We start from the raw sequence: 18725 nt of genomic DNA, 5'->3' as shown, positions 1-18725 counted from the left end.
GTCTAGCTAGAATCTTTTAATTAAATTTATCTTATTTTTAACTTGCTAGGTTTAGATTGTCCACCTACAATCAGTACCTTTCTCACAGTAAACCTAGTAATATGTATTAGACAGAGCTTATAAAATGTATTTCATTTACAAACAAAATTAAATAACAGCTGTAGGAGATAAAAAGGCACCTTGCAGGAATCTTCATATAGAATTTGGTCTAGATAGCATGCCACATAGCTATGTGAAGATACAACCAAAAAAAAGCAGGAATCAAAAATAAATTGAAGTATGCTAGGCTGTCTGAGGTGTAAACCCAAAGAAGATGTATGATATTTATTAAAAATGGTGCTTAATAACTTTAGATAGAAGAAAGAACTAATATAAGTATGTTACCAAATTCTCCAATTCAATGCACTAGGAAGAAATTTGCTGCAGTGGTGGTAGATCTCAGGATGCTGTGAAGACCTTTTTGACTTCTAAACCAACACAGTTGCATCAAATGCACTATCAACTGATTGCTTTCAACACTACACTGCAGACACTTCTTTCGTTTCTAGAACATCCATCACTGCCCAGTCCTCCCGATATCTTTGCAGAAGGGCAATGTTTATTCTATGGCAATATTTCTACCTTTCCTTAATATGTGATTGACACAACTCTGTAAAAAGAGCTATCACAAGTACTGCTATTAATGTCTTACAGAGTCATGTGACTATGTACAGCACTTCAGGTTGATGTTTGAAATTAATATCTCATTTGGAAAAATATATTTCTGGTAAACAGGTGGGGTTGGGATCTGGTTAAGCATGGTCTGGGCCAGCCATCTACAACTAAATTGATATTGTTTTATATAATAGAAATGTCTGAAACAAAAGGAATACGTGTGTTGAATCCCTGCCATTAACTGAATCAAACAGCACTTCATGGTTTAAACAAAACTCCTATGAACATATATTTCCTGTATCTCCCTTTTTCAAGTAAAAAAGCAAACAAAAATATAACCTATTAGAAAAAAATATGTCAAGATTTCTGTCTCCTCAGCCCCTTAGACCTTCAAAACACCATATAGATGTTAGTCTCTTCGGTGTCAAGCCGAGGTCTTGCCATACGTACTGTCTATCTTACTTCTCAATGATCTTTTCTATTTCAGCACTGGGGGATTCAGAACCCACCGGTTTGTCTGCAGATTTTTCACTGCTCAATAAGGTTTTCTCCAGGTTTTTGACTGTTGATAAATGTGAGTGGCAACTTCAAGATAGAAAACTCACTTTTGCATAGATCTTTATCCATTTTTTATATATATATATATATATAAAAAATACATATATATATACACAGCCTTGTAGCTGAAAAAAATTTAGCTCATGATTCTTTGTTATATCAGATTTTTGCTTACTATTTTCATAAGCTTTATCAGAATGCATAATATTGAATAGTCCGGGACACATCATTATCTAGTCTGACATCAGAAAACTTACACTTTCTAATATCCAACACTACATCAAGCAACAATCTTTGCTTAAGTTGCTTTTGGAAGGCAGTGAGAAGTTCAGATCTCAAGAAAACTGTCTTTTAGAGCAGTCTTAAAACTTTACTCTTGTCACTGCAGCAAATGCAATTCCATAAAGCACGTGGCTACCTATTCTAAAACTCAGGAATGAGATGCATGGATTATTTTTGTTTACGTTCTTGTAAGAAATATGATTTTCAAAACAAAAATGTAGATTAAGTTTACAAAGGTGTTACTTGGTGAGGCTTAAAACACCTGTCACCTATCAGAAAGACGTGTTCACCCAACAGTATGCTGATCAGTTGTTAATACTGTTGGCTTGAGAGTGGTGTAGATGTCAATAGACTGTGCGCATCTTCTGTAGAAAAGATGACTCCATCCATGTACAACAGTCACCAGGATTTTAAAAGTTTGGTGGGAATTATGTGTTATGAAGCAGGAAAGTGTTAAGATAAATATCCTGATTGAACTATGGTTCACAGAAAAACCTGTAGAGAGGGAGTAGTTAAATCTGAATAAAAATACAATAATAAGAACATAACATTACAGATATCCTCAAATTAAGATATTTTTCAGTGAACAGTTACGACAGGGACATGATTTAGTTCATGAGCCGGATCCTAGTTCTGTGTACACATCACAGCAGTTTGTTGGCTGGACTGTATGGACAGACAGAAAACTTTTAACAGCTGATCTATACCATAGGTAGCTTTAAGTGTGAGGTTCCTTTTCTTTCTGTATACCTGTTTGAACCAGTAACTGTGCTAGCTAGATTGGACTGTTTAAATAAATTCTCGTTTTACTGTTGCCTCCTGTGTAATGTGAAGACAGAGCAATTTCAAGGTAAGTGATGAATCCCATTCCCAGACATGCTGCAATTCTTACAACCTAGATATTGGATCACTTTCACAGCTCCTAGGTTCACAGTACAATTTTCTTGAATGGCTACAGAACAGGACAGAAAACTTGCACATTACCTGAGCACAAAGGGAGCGCTCAGCAAACTCTGCCTCCCTGCTGGGAGGTACAAAAAGCAAAATGGACTTCACAGCAGGGCTAGCTCCTCACTTAGGTCTATGAAGAAGTGACTGCTGTTTTCCTTTCAAAAGACTAATTGGAGCATAATTTTTTGATATCTCTGGAGGTTAGGAATAGCAGGGAACCAGGGCAGGAATTACAGGTCATTGCGGAAGACTGTCTTCTATTATCTATGCCTACGTGGTGTTCATCTTTATTAGAACAGCGTTTAGTGACATCACTAAAGTTGCTTAATGCTGTTATATGATTACAAATCCCTTGATATACGTTGTCTTTAAAACTCTAGCAGTTAATTGTTGTTCAAGCTACCTGCATTCTTTTTTCCTTAAAAAATAAATCAAGGTTTCACTACCAATGCTTGAAACATGAAGCAAACGTTGGAAATAAAGTTATAATTAGAAGGAAAACAAAAAATCCACAGAAGGCCATTATTTAAAAAATAAAATCTCTTAGTATTTCAGGATCTGACTCCTTACTTTTGTATTTCACTTGGACTTGACAACACTGAAACAGAGAAAAGGCAGCAACCTAGTAGTCTGCATGCCTGTAACTCCAGGCAGCCTAGCTATATATTATCTTTGTTCTCTTATATTCTTCTAAAAATGTTTTTAAAACAGCATAAAACACCCCAGGCTGTATTTTCATGCTTAGCTATCTCTGCTTTCTGAATAGTTGCACCCTTCAGTGTTACATTGAACAATAGCCTCCATTCACCTTTCCTGAAAAATCTGCAAGAGCAGGCAAAGTACAGACATAGCTCTCTGCTGTCATCCACAACATGATGTCAAATTTCCATTTTAACCTCATTTCAAGTCTTAGCTAAAAGAACATCTTTTTTTTTTATCCCTCTGATTTAAATTGACTGTTATTATCTAACTCTGGGAATAGAGATTTTACAAAAGATGATATATAAAGGGGAACTCTGTGGTATATCACTATTAATATTTTGAATGATGAAAACTATTTAAAATAACTTTCTTACATCACTTGGATTATAACTATACTACCCTTTCGTTCCTTCTTATATTCTTCAAAAAACAAAGCTTCGAAACCCAATTTATTCTCTTGAATGATAGACAACTATAGGAAATTAATTATTCTACCCATCTGCAGTGGACTTTATGTTACAAATATCAACAACCAAAACTGTTTACTATTGCTTACCTTATAAAATGATCAAACAACAATTTATTTTCAATAGCAAGCTCACTCTTTATTTTACTGATTTTTAATCTGTTCCATGTACTGTTTTTGTTAATTTTAAACCTGAGCCGTTCTTGTACAGGTGAACATAATAGACATAGCTCATTTGAACATCTTTTCATCTGATCTTTCTTCCAATCAAGTAAAATGGTCTCTTAGGATATTTTCTGTTTCAGTCAAAATTACAAGAAGGGTTGATTATTTAAAAAACCTGTATCACTTCAGAGAGAATATAAAAATATAGTACTTTTGAAAAAAAGGTCAGTTCCTGCTCTCATTAAAGTCAAAAGTGAAACTTCAACTAATATCACTAAATATGCAATGGCAGAGTTACTGAGGCCAAAGTAATGTTCAGCTTTATTTCTCTGTGGCATACAGATAGGAAATGATCTACTAATAGCTTCAAGAAACACTGCTGAATGAACACTGCACTATACGAAATTGTCTAAAAATAATAAACTTCAATAAAATATTGGGTAACTGATTCCTCCAGTCCTTGTTTAGCTCTTACAGGTCTGTAATAGATTTAGAAAAAGCAGGGTCTAAATCCTTAAGAAACATTCATCATTATTTTTCACGGATATTAACAAAGTGAACATGCATATACCTATTTCTAAGGCACAGAGCACTTAAAATGAATGTTGTTCAAATGGTTTCCCATTATCAGTGTTTGACTCCATTTCCATTAGCAGCAGAACTCATGACCCAATCTAGTAGGATGACAGTAGCCAAGTGCCTGTACCTATTGTCCTAAATGCTTCATAAATACAAAGAAAGACAATGTTTCCAATGTGCAGTTCCAAAGTACAGGCAAAATATATTTAGTTACATATCCAAAAGAAGCTGACAGTAAGAGTATTAAGAGATGCAAGGAGACTCCATAGAAAATCCCATATGTAACAGAGTGGGATAGGTATCAACAAGTGATAATGAGGGAGGAATTTCACTGTCTGCACGTGTACCCGTGAAATAGTATAATAAGAAAAAATGTGGAGAAACACTTTTAATGCCTTCACTGTTTACTGTTATAAAATATGTAACGGGAGAAACATATTTTATAACACACTGAAGCTAATTCAAGAAATGAGTCACTAAGCAACTAAATAAAAATTACCGAAAAATAATTAGATTCAATATCTCACGGTACCAAAGAAGAATATAATGGCATTGTTTAGACCAGTCATTTTAAGCTGCTTGATTATTCAATTGAGAGAATACCTAAAAACACCTAAGTAGATGTCAGCGCAGATATCCTGGATATCACATACAAAAACAGTATCTCAAAATTCCATACATTTTAACAAAGAAATGTCACAGAACAGAGAAAAAAATTGCTGGAGAAATTACATAGAAAGTTTTAAGAAAAGACTTCAGTTAAACACAATAGCTTCCATATTTCAATGTGAAAATGTTAACAGTAACAGGATAAAAAGGACCGTAATTCATATGTTATAAGTCATAATAACATATATGTTATAAATAACTTAGAGTTTATAAATGATGCATCATATATGACTTATATGCCAATAGATGAAAAAGCATGGATGATCCAGTACGAACAATAATGAGCTAAATAGAAAATACATTGACAGAAAGATTTTTCATAAAAATATATCATGAACTGTCAGTTTCCAAAGGAACTAATAGGCCCAAAGGACACAAAGGACCCATTGGCCCAGTAAGTCCACAAGAATTACTAGGTTTCTGAGAGAAACTGACCATTTCTCTGAGCAGTTTCTGATCAGAACACTAAGCAGCCAGGAAAAATATATTATCCTGTATGCACCTAGAAATACTTCAGGAGTTCAGGTGGGAAGGTCTTGAGTTGTTGGGAAGAAATTCTTACTAAAATAGCCACTGATTTCTTGGTTTAGAGGCTGGAATTAGATTTAAACCTTTGAAAGATCTTTGACAAGGACCTTCAGGAAAAGTTTCTGGAACATTAATCACGGGTTAGGAGACAAAAGGTTGTCATGAATCAAAATCTAACAGGCAGGAAACAAAGAGATAAAACAAACAGCCTATGACACTTTGCAAAAATGTCAATAATAAGCTACTTTGATGCTACTCTGTATTAAAGTTCCTTGTTATTTTAATATATTTACTTCAATTTTGGAAGGGTAGTGAGCTCCAGAATGGAAAAATTAATGTATGACACTAAGTAGCACAGGTTGATCAAATTCAAAAGAACAGATAATAGACTTCACACCAAGTTGGATGAACAGGAAACAGGATTCAAGTTCAAATTCTGTAAAAATATTTGCAGTACAATAAAGATTAGAGAAAAAATAACTTAACTAGGGTCTGTGGTCTTAGCTATACAAACCATAACCTTCACTGATTGATAGATGAGGGGAGGGCGGTGGATGGTGTCTACCTTGACTTAAGCAAGGCATTCGACACAGTCTCCCACAGCATCCTCATAGGGAAGCTTAGGAAGAGTGGGCTTGATGAATGGACAGTAAGGTGGATAGATAACTGACTGAAAGACAGAGCTCAGAGGGTCATGACTAGGGGCACAGAGTCTAGTTGGAGGTGAGTGATGACTGGTGTTCCACAGGGGTCAGTACTGGGTCCAGTCCTCTTCAATATATTCATCAATGACCTGGATGAGGGGATAGAGTGCACCCTCAGCAAGTTTGTCGATGACACAAAGCTGGGAGGGGTGGCTGACACACCAGAAGGCTGTGCTGCCATATAGAGAGACAGGCTGAAGATTTGGGCAGAGAGGAACCTTATGAAATTCAATAAGGGCAAGTGTAGGGTGCTGCACCTGGGGAGGAATAACCCCGTGCACCAGGACAGGTTGGGGGCTGACCTGCTGGAGAGCAGCTCGGTGGAAAGAGACCTGGGAGTCCTGGTGGACAACAGGATGACCATGAGGCAGCAATATGCCCTTGTGGCCAAGAAGGCCAATGGCATCCTGGGGTGCATCAAGAAGAGTGTGGCCAGCAGGTCGAGGGAGGTCATCCTCCCCCTCTACTCTGCCTTGGTGAGGCTGCACCTGGAGTCCTGTGCCCAGTTCTGGGCTCCCTGATTCAAGAAGGACAGGGAACTGCTGGAGAGGGTGCAGCAAAGGGCTACCAAGATGATTAGGGCATGTGAACACCTCTCTTATGAAGAAAAGCTGAGGGATTTGGGTATTTTTAGTCTGGAAAAAAGACGACTGAGGGGGGACCTTATCAACACTTATAAATACTTAAAGGGTGGGTGTCAGGAGGATGGGGCCAGGCTTTTTTCAGTGGTGCCCAGCGACAGGACAAGAGGTAATGGGCACAAACTTGAGCATAGGAAGTTCCACCTAAACATGAGGAGGAACTTCTTTGCTTTGAGGGTGGCAGAGCACTGGAACAGGCTGCCCAGAGAGGTGGTGGAGTCTCCGTCTCTGGAGACATTCTAAAACCCACCTGGACGCGTTCCTGTGCAGCCTGCTCTAGGTGACCCTGCTCTGGCAGGGGGGTTGGACTAGATGATCTCCAGAGGTCCCTTCCAACTCCTACCACTCTGGGATTCTGGGATTCTGTGATTCATGGCATACTGAAGAAAAAGGACCTATGCAAAGACTAATGCTTAATGCACATCTGTAATCAGTAAGATACATAGGCAAAAGTTTTCTACAGGATGAAATGGATAATATTAAGAAGAAAGTATATAAACAAGTAGTGATACTTCATGGAAAAACCCAAAAGGCAACATTTGCAGAGCTATCTTAAAAGAACATATTGCACAATTAGAAATAGTTCACAGAAGAAAATAACAAGAAATTAGGGACAAGAAAAAACTCATCAGTTAAGATTGATGCGAGACACTGACAAGACAATTATTTCTGAACTAAGTATTAATGGGAAATAGGCACAATAAAAATATGCAAAACAAAGGCAAGATGGGGATGGTATAATAAGTTTTCCCTCCTTTATCCTATATCAGTGAGGAAACTATTAAACTTCCAGGACATGTTCCATGAAATTTGCAACTGCCCTATTTCAAAATAGTACATGAAAGCACTGTGTTCTCTATATTGTGGATTTCATTGCTGAAGGATTTAGGCTACACTAAGAATTTAGAAAGACTCAAAGTGGATTTTCATCTTTATATGATGAAGATTTACATAACTAATACTAAAACTCTTTGTAGAATCTAAATTGTCAGGATTCACATCTTAAACCAAGGTCATACTATCTCGGATTAGGAAGAGCTCTTAGGGATCTTCATCTTCTTTATTCACTACACAGCTCCTGCATCTTCCTCCTAGGCTTATGATCCTGCTAACTGTCAGAAAAAGGCCACTGGAAAAAGAGGCCACGATTTTGATCCACCGCTTCAATATTCACAGAATCACAGAATTGTTGCAAAAGACCTTTAAGATCATCAAGTCCATCCTTAAACCTAATGCTACCAAGTCCACCACTAAACCATGTCCCTAAGTGCCACACCTACACGTCTTAAATATCTCCAGGGATGGGGACTCAATCACTTCCCTGAGCAGCCTGTTCCAATGCTTGATAATCCTCTCAGTGAAGAAATTTTTCCTAATATCTAATATAAACCTCCCCTGGTGCAACTTGAGGACATTTCCTCTTGTCCTATCACCTGTTACCTGGGAGAAGAGACCGACCCCCACTTCCCTACAACCTCCTTTCAGGTAACTGTAGAGTGTGACAATGTCTTCCCTCAGGCTCCTTTTCTCCAGGCTAAACAAATCCAGTTCCCTCAGCCCCTCCTCATAAGACTTGTGCTGTAGATCCTTTACCAGCTTCACTGCCATTCTCTGGACATGCTCAATGTCTTTCTTGTAGTGAGGGGCTCAAAACTGGACACAGTACTTGAGGTGGGGCCTCAGCAGTGCCAAGTACAGGGGGATGATCACTTCCCTAGTCCTGCTGGCCACACTATTTCTCATACAGGCTAGGATGCTGTTGGCCTTCTTGGCCACCTGGGCACACTGCTGGCTCATATTCAGCTAGCAGTTGACCAACACCCCGAGGTCCTTTTCTGCCAGGCAGCTTTCCAGCCACTCTTCCCCAATCCTGTAGCGCTGCATGGGGTTGTTGTGACCCAAGTGCAGGACCCGGCACTTGGCCCTATTGAACCTCATACCATTGGCCTCAGGCCATTGATCCGGCCTGTCCAGATCCCTCTATAGAGCTTTCCCTTCCTCAAGCAGATCAACTCCTGTAAAGGTCTGCAAGGTGTGGTCTGCAAACTTACTGAGGGTACGCTTGATCCCCTCATCCAGATTATTGTTAAAGTTATTAAAGAGAACTTGCCCCAGTACTGAGCCCTGAGAAACACCACTTGTGTCAACCACCAACTGGATTCACCACCACTCTTTGGGCCTGGCCATCCAGCTAGTTTTTTACCCAGCAAAGAGTACCCACATCCAGGCCATGAGCAGACAGTTTCTCCAGGAGAATGCTGTGGGAAATGGTGTCAAAGGCTTTACTAAAGTCTAGGTAGAAAACATCCACATCCTTTCCCTCATCCACTAAGTGGATCACCTTGTGATAGAAGGAGATCAGGTTAGTCAAGCAGAAAGTGTAGCGTGTAATATTACTATGTAATGTCTTCTAAAAAAGGATACTGAAGAGATAAACCAGACTGCGTATGACGGCAACTAGTTAAACACTATGTTAGCTCTGGTTTCTAATTTCAAATTTATGGTGACTGTTCCACAGTCAAAATCAAGAGTAATAAAACCTTCAAACAGCAATTTCCCCCTTTTGTGTTCAGGCTTGCAGTGCTAGCCTAACTCTCCAAACTCCTTGTAAATTTATTATTGGTGCTCATTTGGCTGGATATCAAGACAAATTAGTGAGTTCAAATTGTGGAGATCTGTTGAGAGCTTTTGATTTTAGAGCAGAACCAATTATTGCTGAGCATACTGCTCCAGCTCTGACAAGAAGGTTAAGTGGCTTGATTCATATTCTCATTCGTGCAGTGCTCATATACAAAAAGGTAAGTAGCAGAGATTGTCTAGCAGAGACAGGGAGAAAGTACATGCATGTCTCCTAGTTCTGTGAACTACCCATCTGATGAAGCAAATTCCTAGTGCAGGCACACATGAGCACAAGCAGCGTAAAGATCATTCTTTTGCTTTTTGACTTAGGGCTTCACGGGTCTGTTTTCATTAAATCTGCCAGAGATGTACATACCAATAACATATCTCATTATACATGACTGTTAATATGAATAATTTTTTATGTATGAAAATTGCTAATTATGCCATTAATTGATCACTTCCATTTCTGGTCTTTTTTAAAATGATGCAAAAATATATATGTTAAATTGAGGACTGATATGGAGATGGAGAGAAGGAAGACAAAACAGATTTCATAGTATTATTTAATGGTAAAACTGTACTCAATTGATTGCATAGGTCTTTTAATTTTTTTTAAACTTATTAAGGGTGTCTCTCATATAATAATTATTTTTTTCTTATATGGTGATTATTTTCTGTCCCATAGTATATTACAACATTTTGCCAGCATAGCATAGGTGGTAACTGCAAACCACACAATTCATTTTGAAAATAAGAAGCCCCATCATTCCCCAATTAACCCTATCAATCAGATTTTTTATTAATTCAGGTAAGATCTATTTCAAATTGTTCTCCATTCTGTAAGTATGAATACAAAATTCTGCAAGGCTTGATAAAAAAGGTTTCATTCAGAGTTCTCCAGGAAGGCATATTCCCCAGTGTATTTGTCTTCTTTTTCCTCCTCTTCATTTATCCTGTATCTTTTGTCTGGCATTCTAGAAAGCAAATATTTTTTAGAGCTTCTAAAACACCTCAGGCTGTGCCCACAGCTACAGATATGTAACCGTATGGTTCCTTAATTACTTAAATCACTATGTAAGGCCTAAGTGCTAACACGCAAGACACATTTCACTCTGGTGTTAGTCCAAGGGGACGCATCTGATAGTTTGTAACCTCATGACTTCAGCATTGTTTGTTTTGCTTGTGAAGCATTTCCTTCATAGCTCTCTTAAAATATAAGGGTAATTTCTCAAACAGATACCTACTGACTAAAAACTGCAGAGCCTGCTCACTTGAAAACCTCACCGTATTGTTACTGTTTACTGTATATGTCTATCTTTATTCTTTTTTGCAGTTTTGCAGGTGATACAAAACTGAGAGGCGTAGCTAATCCACTGATGGTCATGCTACCATTCAGAGGGACCGCAACAGGCTGGAGAAATGGGCCAAAAGGAACCTCATGAAGTTCAGCAAAGGGAAATACCAAGTCCTTTATCTGCACAGGAATAACCTCTAGCACCAGCACAGGCTAGGGGCTGACTGGCAGAAAGCAGCTCTGCAGAGAAGCACCTGGGGGTCCTGGTGGACAAATACCCAAACATGAACTAGCAATTTGTCCCTGTGGCAAGGAAGGCCAAGACCATCCTGGGCTACATTAGCAAGAATTTTTCCAGCAAGTCGAGGGAGGTTATCGTTATCCTCTGCTCAGCACTGGTGAGACACATCTGGAGTGCTGGGTCCAAGTTCAGAGCTCCCCAGTATGAGAGAGACATGGACATATTGGATTGAGTTCAAAGGAGGGCTATGAAAATTGTTAAGTGGTTGTAGTATTTGACATATGAGAGAGGCTAAGAGAGAAGAAAAGGCTCACGTGTATCTGTCTATGAATACATGGACTTACATGAGTAAAGAGAACAGAACCAGGCTCTTTTCAGTGGTGCCCAGTGACAGGACAAGAGGCAAAGGGCACAAACTGAAACACCAGAAATCCCATTTTAACTTAAGAAAAGGCTTTTTTTATGGTGAGGGTGATTAAACACTGGAGTGAGTTGGACAGAGAGGCTGTGGAGTCTCCATCACTGGAGATTTTCATAACTTGATTGGACACAGCCCTGAGCAACCTGCTCTATCTGACCCTGCTCTGCAAGGGCTAGAACTGCAGACCTTGGGAGGTGCCTTCCAGATGTGATTTTGTAATTCTGCAACACTAGTGTTTTAAAAAATCATACCTAAAGGCAATTTACTTCTTCCTCTCTTCAATTAAAAGTTTCAGGTTTGGTAAATGACTTTCCAAAAACTGCTGGATTTCTTTGACTTTTGTCCCCTGAAATATGAGGGGAAAACAAATTACACAGCCACTTCTTAGTGAAAGAATGAAAAGAACTTTCTTTCTGGTAAAGGGACAAAAATATTCACTTCATTTCATGAAAAATAATAAAACCAAGCATTCTTACCCCATTTCAATACGATTGAACATTTTTAAAAACATTTTGACATTCGTTTTCCTGATGCTGTGTGTCTACCACTTGCATGCTGGAAAACACTGCTTTCTGTTCTTTGTCAGAGAATCCTTTATTTCATATTTGACAATGCTGTCTGTTATCCAGTGGTGTATTAAATTCCTGGTGATTGAAGGGATCGCCGTGCCAGGGATATGGAATGGACAAAATGAGGAAGGCCGATTCCTAAGCTGGAATTTTTTGCTTTTTATTGCAAAAAAAGGCAGTATCTTTCAGTATTGTTGTGTGATATCACCAGGAGAAAGTATATTACAATGAGGTAGACTTTAAACACTTTTTAAGTCTCCACAGAATAAACAGATTTTGGACTATTAATCTTCTCAAGACCTGCACTAAAAGAATACAACTCAACTCTGTCCTTTTAACTAAAGTCTCTCTGTTTCCAAATCAGAATTCAATTCAATAAGTCTATTATGCATTATTTTCAAAACTCTCTCCTCCAATTCAGACTTTTCTGCTTCAAATCTTGTCTTCTTCTGGCTGTTACGGAACTTGCCCATCCCAAACTCAATCCAGTTTCTCATTTTTCGTTTTAAACCTAACTTCCCTTTTCTACTTTTTCTGTAATGAACACACTGGACTCTGTTGCTCGTTCTCCCATCTTCTCCATATCTTCTCCTCATGTGATCCTGCTCACTCCATGGTATTTAGCTCTCATTCATGATTTCTGATGGCTCAAAAAACCACCTTTTTTCCCTTTCTATTCTACTATCCAGCCATGACAGTAAAGTACTGTGAGTACGATGACCCTTCCAAAGCTGTATCTCTCGCCAGTTCAAGAGTGTATTTGCTAGTCTTAAAACTCCACAGAGTTGAGAAAGTACTCTGGTTGACATGCAGTATTTGACAAATAAAGCCCATATATTTACTGCCTATTTACTGCCTAATTTAAAATGAAAGTCATGAAAAGCTTACTATTATGGAATCAAGTTTTGACCTTCTTGGCCATAGAGTACATTATGGTTTTGGAGCAAAACCAAGGAGATATAGTTTCTGACAAAATTTTTAAAAATAATCAGAGAATGTTCACCTTTATATATGCCATTGTATCCTCCATGGACTTCTCCAGAACTGGAGATTTCTTCAACATGAGCCCCTTGGTCAGACGTAAAGTATACAAGAGTATTATCACTCAGATTATATTTCTCCAGCACATCCAGAACCTGCCCTGTAAAAAAAAAAAAAAACAAAACAAAAAAAGAACAGTCTTAATGTCTTCAAGTAGCTTTTTCATTAGCACATACAAATATTTTTGTTCTTATGCCTTTTCAAGATCACTTTCCATAAAAACGTTATTATACATAGCAATTGGCACCATGCAACATACAGTAGGGGACAATTACACAAGGCTTGTTGCAATCAGGACCATGGTTCAATTGCTGCAGGGTTTCTTGAAGTATAAAATGTGAAGATTTGTGCACATCAGAGAAAAAGGCTGATCCACAAGAGTCAGTGACCTTTGAAAGCAGTTGCTCTCAATCAAGGAGGCCCCTCAGCAGGAAGATTCAAACCACTGAGGATGTTTGAAAGAGTCTCAGCATGCAGAATAGAGGTAGCAGTCTGGGGCTAAAGCTTTGCTGCCTAGCAACCTATAGAGGCAGCATGGCAAAAATCTCAGTGTGAGTGTTAGAATAAGACATTCTAAGAAAAAAAAAGTTAATGTATGGAGTACCTCTGGAGGCTGTCGGTGGATAAGAGAAGAGCAACTGATGCCATCTACCTGGACTTCTGCAAGGCATTTGACACTGTCCTGCATGGCATGCTTGTCTCTAAATCAGAGAGACATGGATTTGATGGATGGATAAGTGGATAAGGAGCTGGCTGAATGGTCGCACTCAAAGATCTGTGGTCAATGTCCAAGTGGCAACCACTGACGAGTGGTGTTCATCAGGGGTCGGTATTGGGACAGGTACTGTTTAACATCCTTGTTGGTGACATGGACAGTGGGATTGAGTGCATCCTCAGCAAGTTTGACAATGACATCAAGCTGTGTGGCATGGTTGACAATGCTGGAGGGAAGGGATGTCATCCAGAGGGACCTGGACAGGCTTGAGAGGTGGTCCTGTGCGAACATCATGAAGTTCAACAAGGTCAAGTGCAAGATCCTACACATGGGTCAGTGCAATTCCAAGCACAAATACAGACCGGGCAGAGAATGGATTAAGAGCAGCCCTGCTGAGAAGGACTTGGAGGTGTTGGTCAATGAGAAGCTCAACATGAGCTCACAGCCCAGAAAGCTAACTGTATCCTGGGCTGCATCAAAAGAAGTGTGGCCAGCAGGTCGAGGGAGGTGATGCTCCCCCTCTACTCCGTTCTCATGAGACCTCACCTGGATGTCTGCATCCAGCTCTGGGGCCCCAAACATAAGGACGAAATGGACCTGTTGTAGGGAGTCCAGAGGAGGGCCACGAAGATGATCAGAGGGCTGGAGCACCTGTCCTATGAGGACAGGCTGAGAGAGCTGTGTTGTTCAGCCTGGAGAAGAGAAGGCTCTGGGGAGACCTTACAGCAGCCGTCCAGTACTTATAGGGGGGGCTACAGAAAAGGTGGAGAGGGACTCTTTATCAGGGAGCCTAGCAACAGGACAAGGGGTAACAGTTTTAAACTGAAAGAGGGCAGATTTTGATTAGATATCAGGAAGAAATTTTTCACTGTGAGGGTGGTGAGACACTGGAACAGGTTGCCCAGAGAAGCTGTGGATGCCCCATCCCTGGACGTGTCTAAGGCCAGGCTGGATGGGGCTTTGAGTAACCTGGTCTAATGGAAGGTGTCCCTGCCCGTCGCAGGGGGGTTGGAACTAGATGATCCTTAAGGTCCTTTTCACCCCAAACCCACAGCAGTCCCCTGGCAGTGCTCAACACCTTCTTTTTCTTACTTGTCCAGTCTCAGATCTTCAAAAATGCCTTTTCCATGTAGACAATGCAATCATATTTGTAAAGATATTTGTTGCAGTCAGCTAAAGCTTTGCCCCTGTTTATCTCTCTCCCATGTGTTATTGTTGTATAGAGACAAATATGCTTGCATTACAGCTGTACACACCTGATGCTATCCGCATTGCTGTGGGTACTCATGTGGAAAAATGAGCATGGTTGGGTTCTCTTCTGATATCTCAGGAGCTCTATATGAAGCAACTGATAAGTTCAAAGTGCATTGTACTACTGCTCTAGAGTATTATTGCCTCCTAGCCTCCCACCACAGCTAGCTCTTTACAGCTAATCTCAGTGCCCACCCACAGTCACTGTTTCAGCTACTAGTAAGTGACATTTAGTATGCAAAAATGAACACAAGTAAAGCAGAAATATAACGCATTGTTTTTGTTTTTTTTTTTTTCCTGGAGAAGCAATTATTTCAAATATTTAATTTAACACATTGCAGAATTTTGCCTAGCAGCAAAGAAGTTAGAAGTATCCTATAGCAACAGTTCATTCCCTAAACTTAGGATAACATCCGAGAAAGTGAATGAGTCCATGTTCTTTAAAGACAGACTAGAGAGCTGGAAAATTTTGCAAGTTTCACTTAACCTCAGCATGCAACTATTATCAGTTACAAGCCTGTAAGTCTTCAGGGTCTGGGAGGTGTCTCTGCCCATGGCAGGGGGTTGGAAATAGATGATAATTTTAAGGTCCCTTTAGGGTCTAACCATTCTATGTTTCTATGATGCTATGACTCTCAAATTTGCTAATTAGTCCCTAACTTGTCATCATATAAGTACAGACATTGACTAAACTCAAAATGTGCAAGATAATACGAACACACACGTGCAAATATTTAAAAGAAGAATCCACATGGATATGCTCTGAAACTCCAAGGCACCATGGGCTCATGTTTCATTTTCACAAAGGGCTCCTCACATTACCTTGGTACTGTGAAAAGTCTTGCAGTGCATATAAATTGCATTCATACCTATTTAGACTGAGTTTTTAAAGAGAGTTTCTGTATGAATGGAAGTGAAGCTACTCTTTGTAACTTGCTCCAGTGAATATTATACTGATTAGGAATCTAAAATAATTGGTCCTGGAAACTGACCAAAGATTAAGAATATACTTCTTCACATCAGCCTGGCAATGAGCTTTAACCTTGTCCTTTAGGGATCTCAGAGCATATAAAGATAATTCTGTCTTCCCAACCATTTTATCTTTATTCTTTTTACTTAAACATCCATGAATGCTCCAATTTGAATGTTAATTTTGATTTGCTTACCTGTCCAGTAAGAATTAATTCAACAGCTGATGCCCAATTATTGTGTCAGAGAGGATGAGATAAGAATTTTGAAATACAGAGCCCTCTTTAACAATTTTCAGAACATCATTTCTGTTGATACGCTCTTTTGCTGGATAAGGAGTAGTTGCCCTACGTTATTGCTACTATTTCTACTTGTCTTTTAAGGTTATAGCATTCTAAAACTGCCTTGTTAAAAAGGTTGACTGTCTTCATTTCTCATCAGCTCAAATGACTGTGTCATGAATAAAGGAACATCAGCAGTTAAATAAGAGATACCTGTTGGTCTTGTTTGTAAACTAGGAGCAAAGAAGAAATGTAAGAGTAGGAGAATTTGTTTATGCAAATTTTGAAACCTTGTGGGAGTTGAAATTTCCCAACAGAGCTGAGGAAAATCTGTTACAAAGGCTGACATTTTAAACTTGGTGGGTTGAGGGAAAATCATGTAGATCCATCTGATATGCCATTCGCTTGCTGCAGGAGGTGGATTTAGTGCCAGGAAAGAAAGAGGCAACTTCCCATTGGCTTCTGAGACTGTTTTGAGAATGTGCTGGCTAAGTAATTATAATATCCCTTGGAAAGGTGGCAATGATGACAAAGAAGTGGAGCATATAGATAAGTTAGGACATTATGTGTGGATATTCTGTCACATGACCTCCAGAATTCCCTTCCAACCTGTATCAATCCATGATTTTATGATTCTATGATAATAATAACAAATGAGATCGCACAAAGAAGTATATGCGCAATGACATGCACAAATGCGTTTTTTTACCTACACAGTTTTCCTTAATGAAATGTTCAAATTCACCCTGTATATAAAAGAAAATGAAAATAAATAAAACAAGAATTCCACCCAGTCTACCCCATTAAATGATCTCTGGTGATCAGAGACATCTGCTGTCATTCAATAATGGCCATTTTGATTTCCTAATTAATCTGGGAAAAAATGAGATGCAATGAAAAATGCCTTGCTACCACAATTAATTAAATAAAGCAGTCATCATCATGATGACCTTTTTTTTTTTTCAAAATGAGGTTGAGAAGCTTGACTTAGCCTGAAAAAATATAATTCTGACACTCAGATGTTACCCATTTCAGGAAAAATATCCCAATAAAATGAAGTCTCATCCAAAGCTTGTTGACCTCAACAGTACAACTTCCATTTCCTTCATTTGGATTTTTAAACACAAAGAAGATTGGCTACATTAGGGTTAATTAACAAATGCCAAAATGACGATTTATTTTAGCAACACGATTTTTCAGTACGGATGGACTAAGAGTGGTAATTCAAATTACACTATTGTCAGAGAATGGCAATCACAATGCACTCGCAGAAATGAAGCAAAACTTCCATTTCTGTTTTCATCTTGAACACTGACACCTTCTAGAATGGAAACTATAAATAAGCAATAAAGTGTGTGCTACCAGGAGATAAGCCTCATTAAAGTGCATTTGAATGATGTGGCTACTGTTAACAGAAGCAATACATTCACTTATTAGCATTTCTAAATGGTAACCAATACAGAAGAAAAATGTAAAGAATGTATTGTGGATCTCTACGAACAGATATCTTTCACATGCAGTAACACCAATTTTGGAAGCAAACACTACAAAGCAGGAAAAATACATCCTTTACTGTTTTCTTATAACAATTTAATTTCCTTTTTACTCTAACTCCTCCACTCTTATTATTTCTGTAGATTTCACAGAGACTTAAGAATGTAGATGTCACAGAGACTTCAGACTGATGTATAAACATTCCCAGGCGATGACAGTTAATGAACAAGGAGGAGTTTCATCTAGCCTACCTCCTCCAATAGGACTGGAAGGGTATCATACGTCATGTGCTCTTGAATTACAAGAATGGGGCTTCAGCTGGTTTAGTATTCCCTTTGAGTCACCTTGCTGGTTGCAGAAAGCAATACAAATGTTAAAAGACTTTTTGGATGTAAAGAGTTGATACAGAATGTGAAACTGTAGGATAAATAAGCCTGGGAAATCTGTAGCTCTGTTCAAGCAACAACAACTTTCTATCCCTAGTGTAGGAAATTATCAATAAAAATGGAAGGATTCTTGACTTAAAAGGCTCACTTGAAAGCCATGTTCTAAAAAATTAACAGCTGCACTGATCTCTGTGGATGCTACTGTTTTTATGTTTTTTCTGATTTGAACAGAACAGATTTGGAAAGACAACATTTCTGAACAACAAAATCAATCTAGCACTGAAGGAGCTGCATAATTTCTGAAGCTATTTAGCAACTACAATTTCAGATCAATTTTTTCCTACTATTGCCATTCTAGGAATGTATACCCCACTATAGGTGGCTAACATGTAGCAAGCAAAGCCACTAGATCATTGGACATTTTTCTTTCATTTGTATTTTTTAAGATACAAAACAGATTAAGGACAGCATTAAAATGTTACTTGTTTTAATTAGTACGTCAGTGTTCCAAAATTTAAGCAAAGCTTTCTCCAAAATATACT

General features: G+C 38.7%; 1 protein-coding gene across 15 annotated transcripts in view; it reads right to left on the bottom strand.

Annotated features, from left to right (window-relative positions):
• STS (steroid sulfatase) overlaps nt 1-18725 on the bottom strand; it is a 119751-nt gene that overhangs the window by 33845 nt on the left and 67181 nt on the right. For all 15 annotated transcript variants that reach the window (XM_054205752.1, XM_054205764.1, XM_054205774.1 and 12 more), the window contains one exon: nt 13050-13187. In XM_054205752.1, coding sequence (XP_054061727.1) covers nt 13050-13187 — 138 coding nt within the window. The remainder of the gene's footprint in view (nt 1-13049; nt 13188-18725) is intronic.

Source organism: Rissa tridactyla, chromosome 1 (assembly GCF_028500815.1).
Source record: "Rissa tridactyla isolate bRisTri1 chromosome 1, bRisTri1.patW.cur.20221130, whole genome shotgun sequence".
Lineage (NCBI taxonomy): Eukaryota > Metazoa > Chordata > Aves > Charadriiformes > Laridae > Rissa > Rissa tridactyla.
The sequence above is the reverse complement of the archived record's forward strand: the minus strand, read 5'-3'. Positions and strand labels throughout refer to the sequence as shown.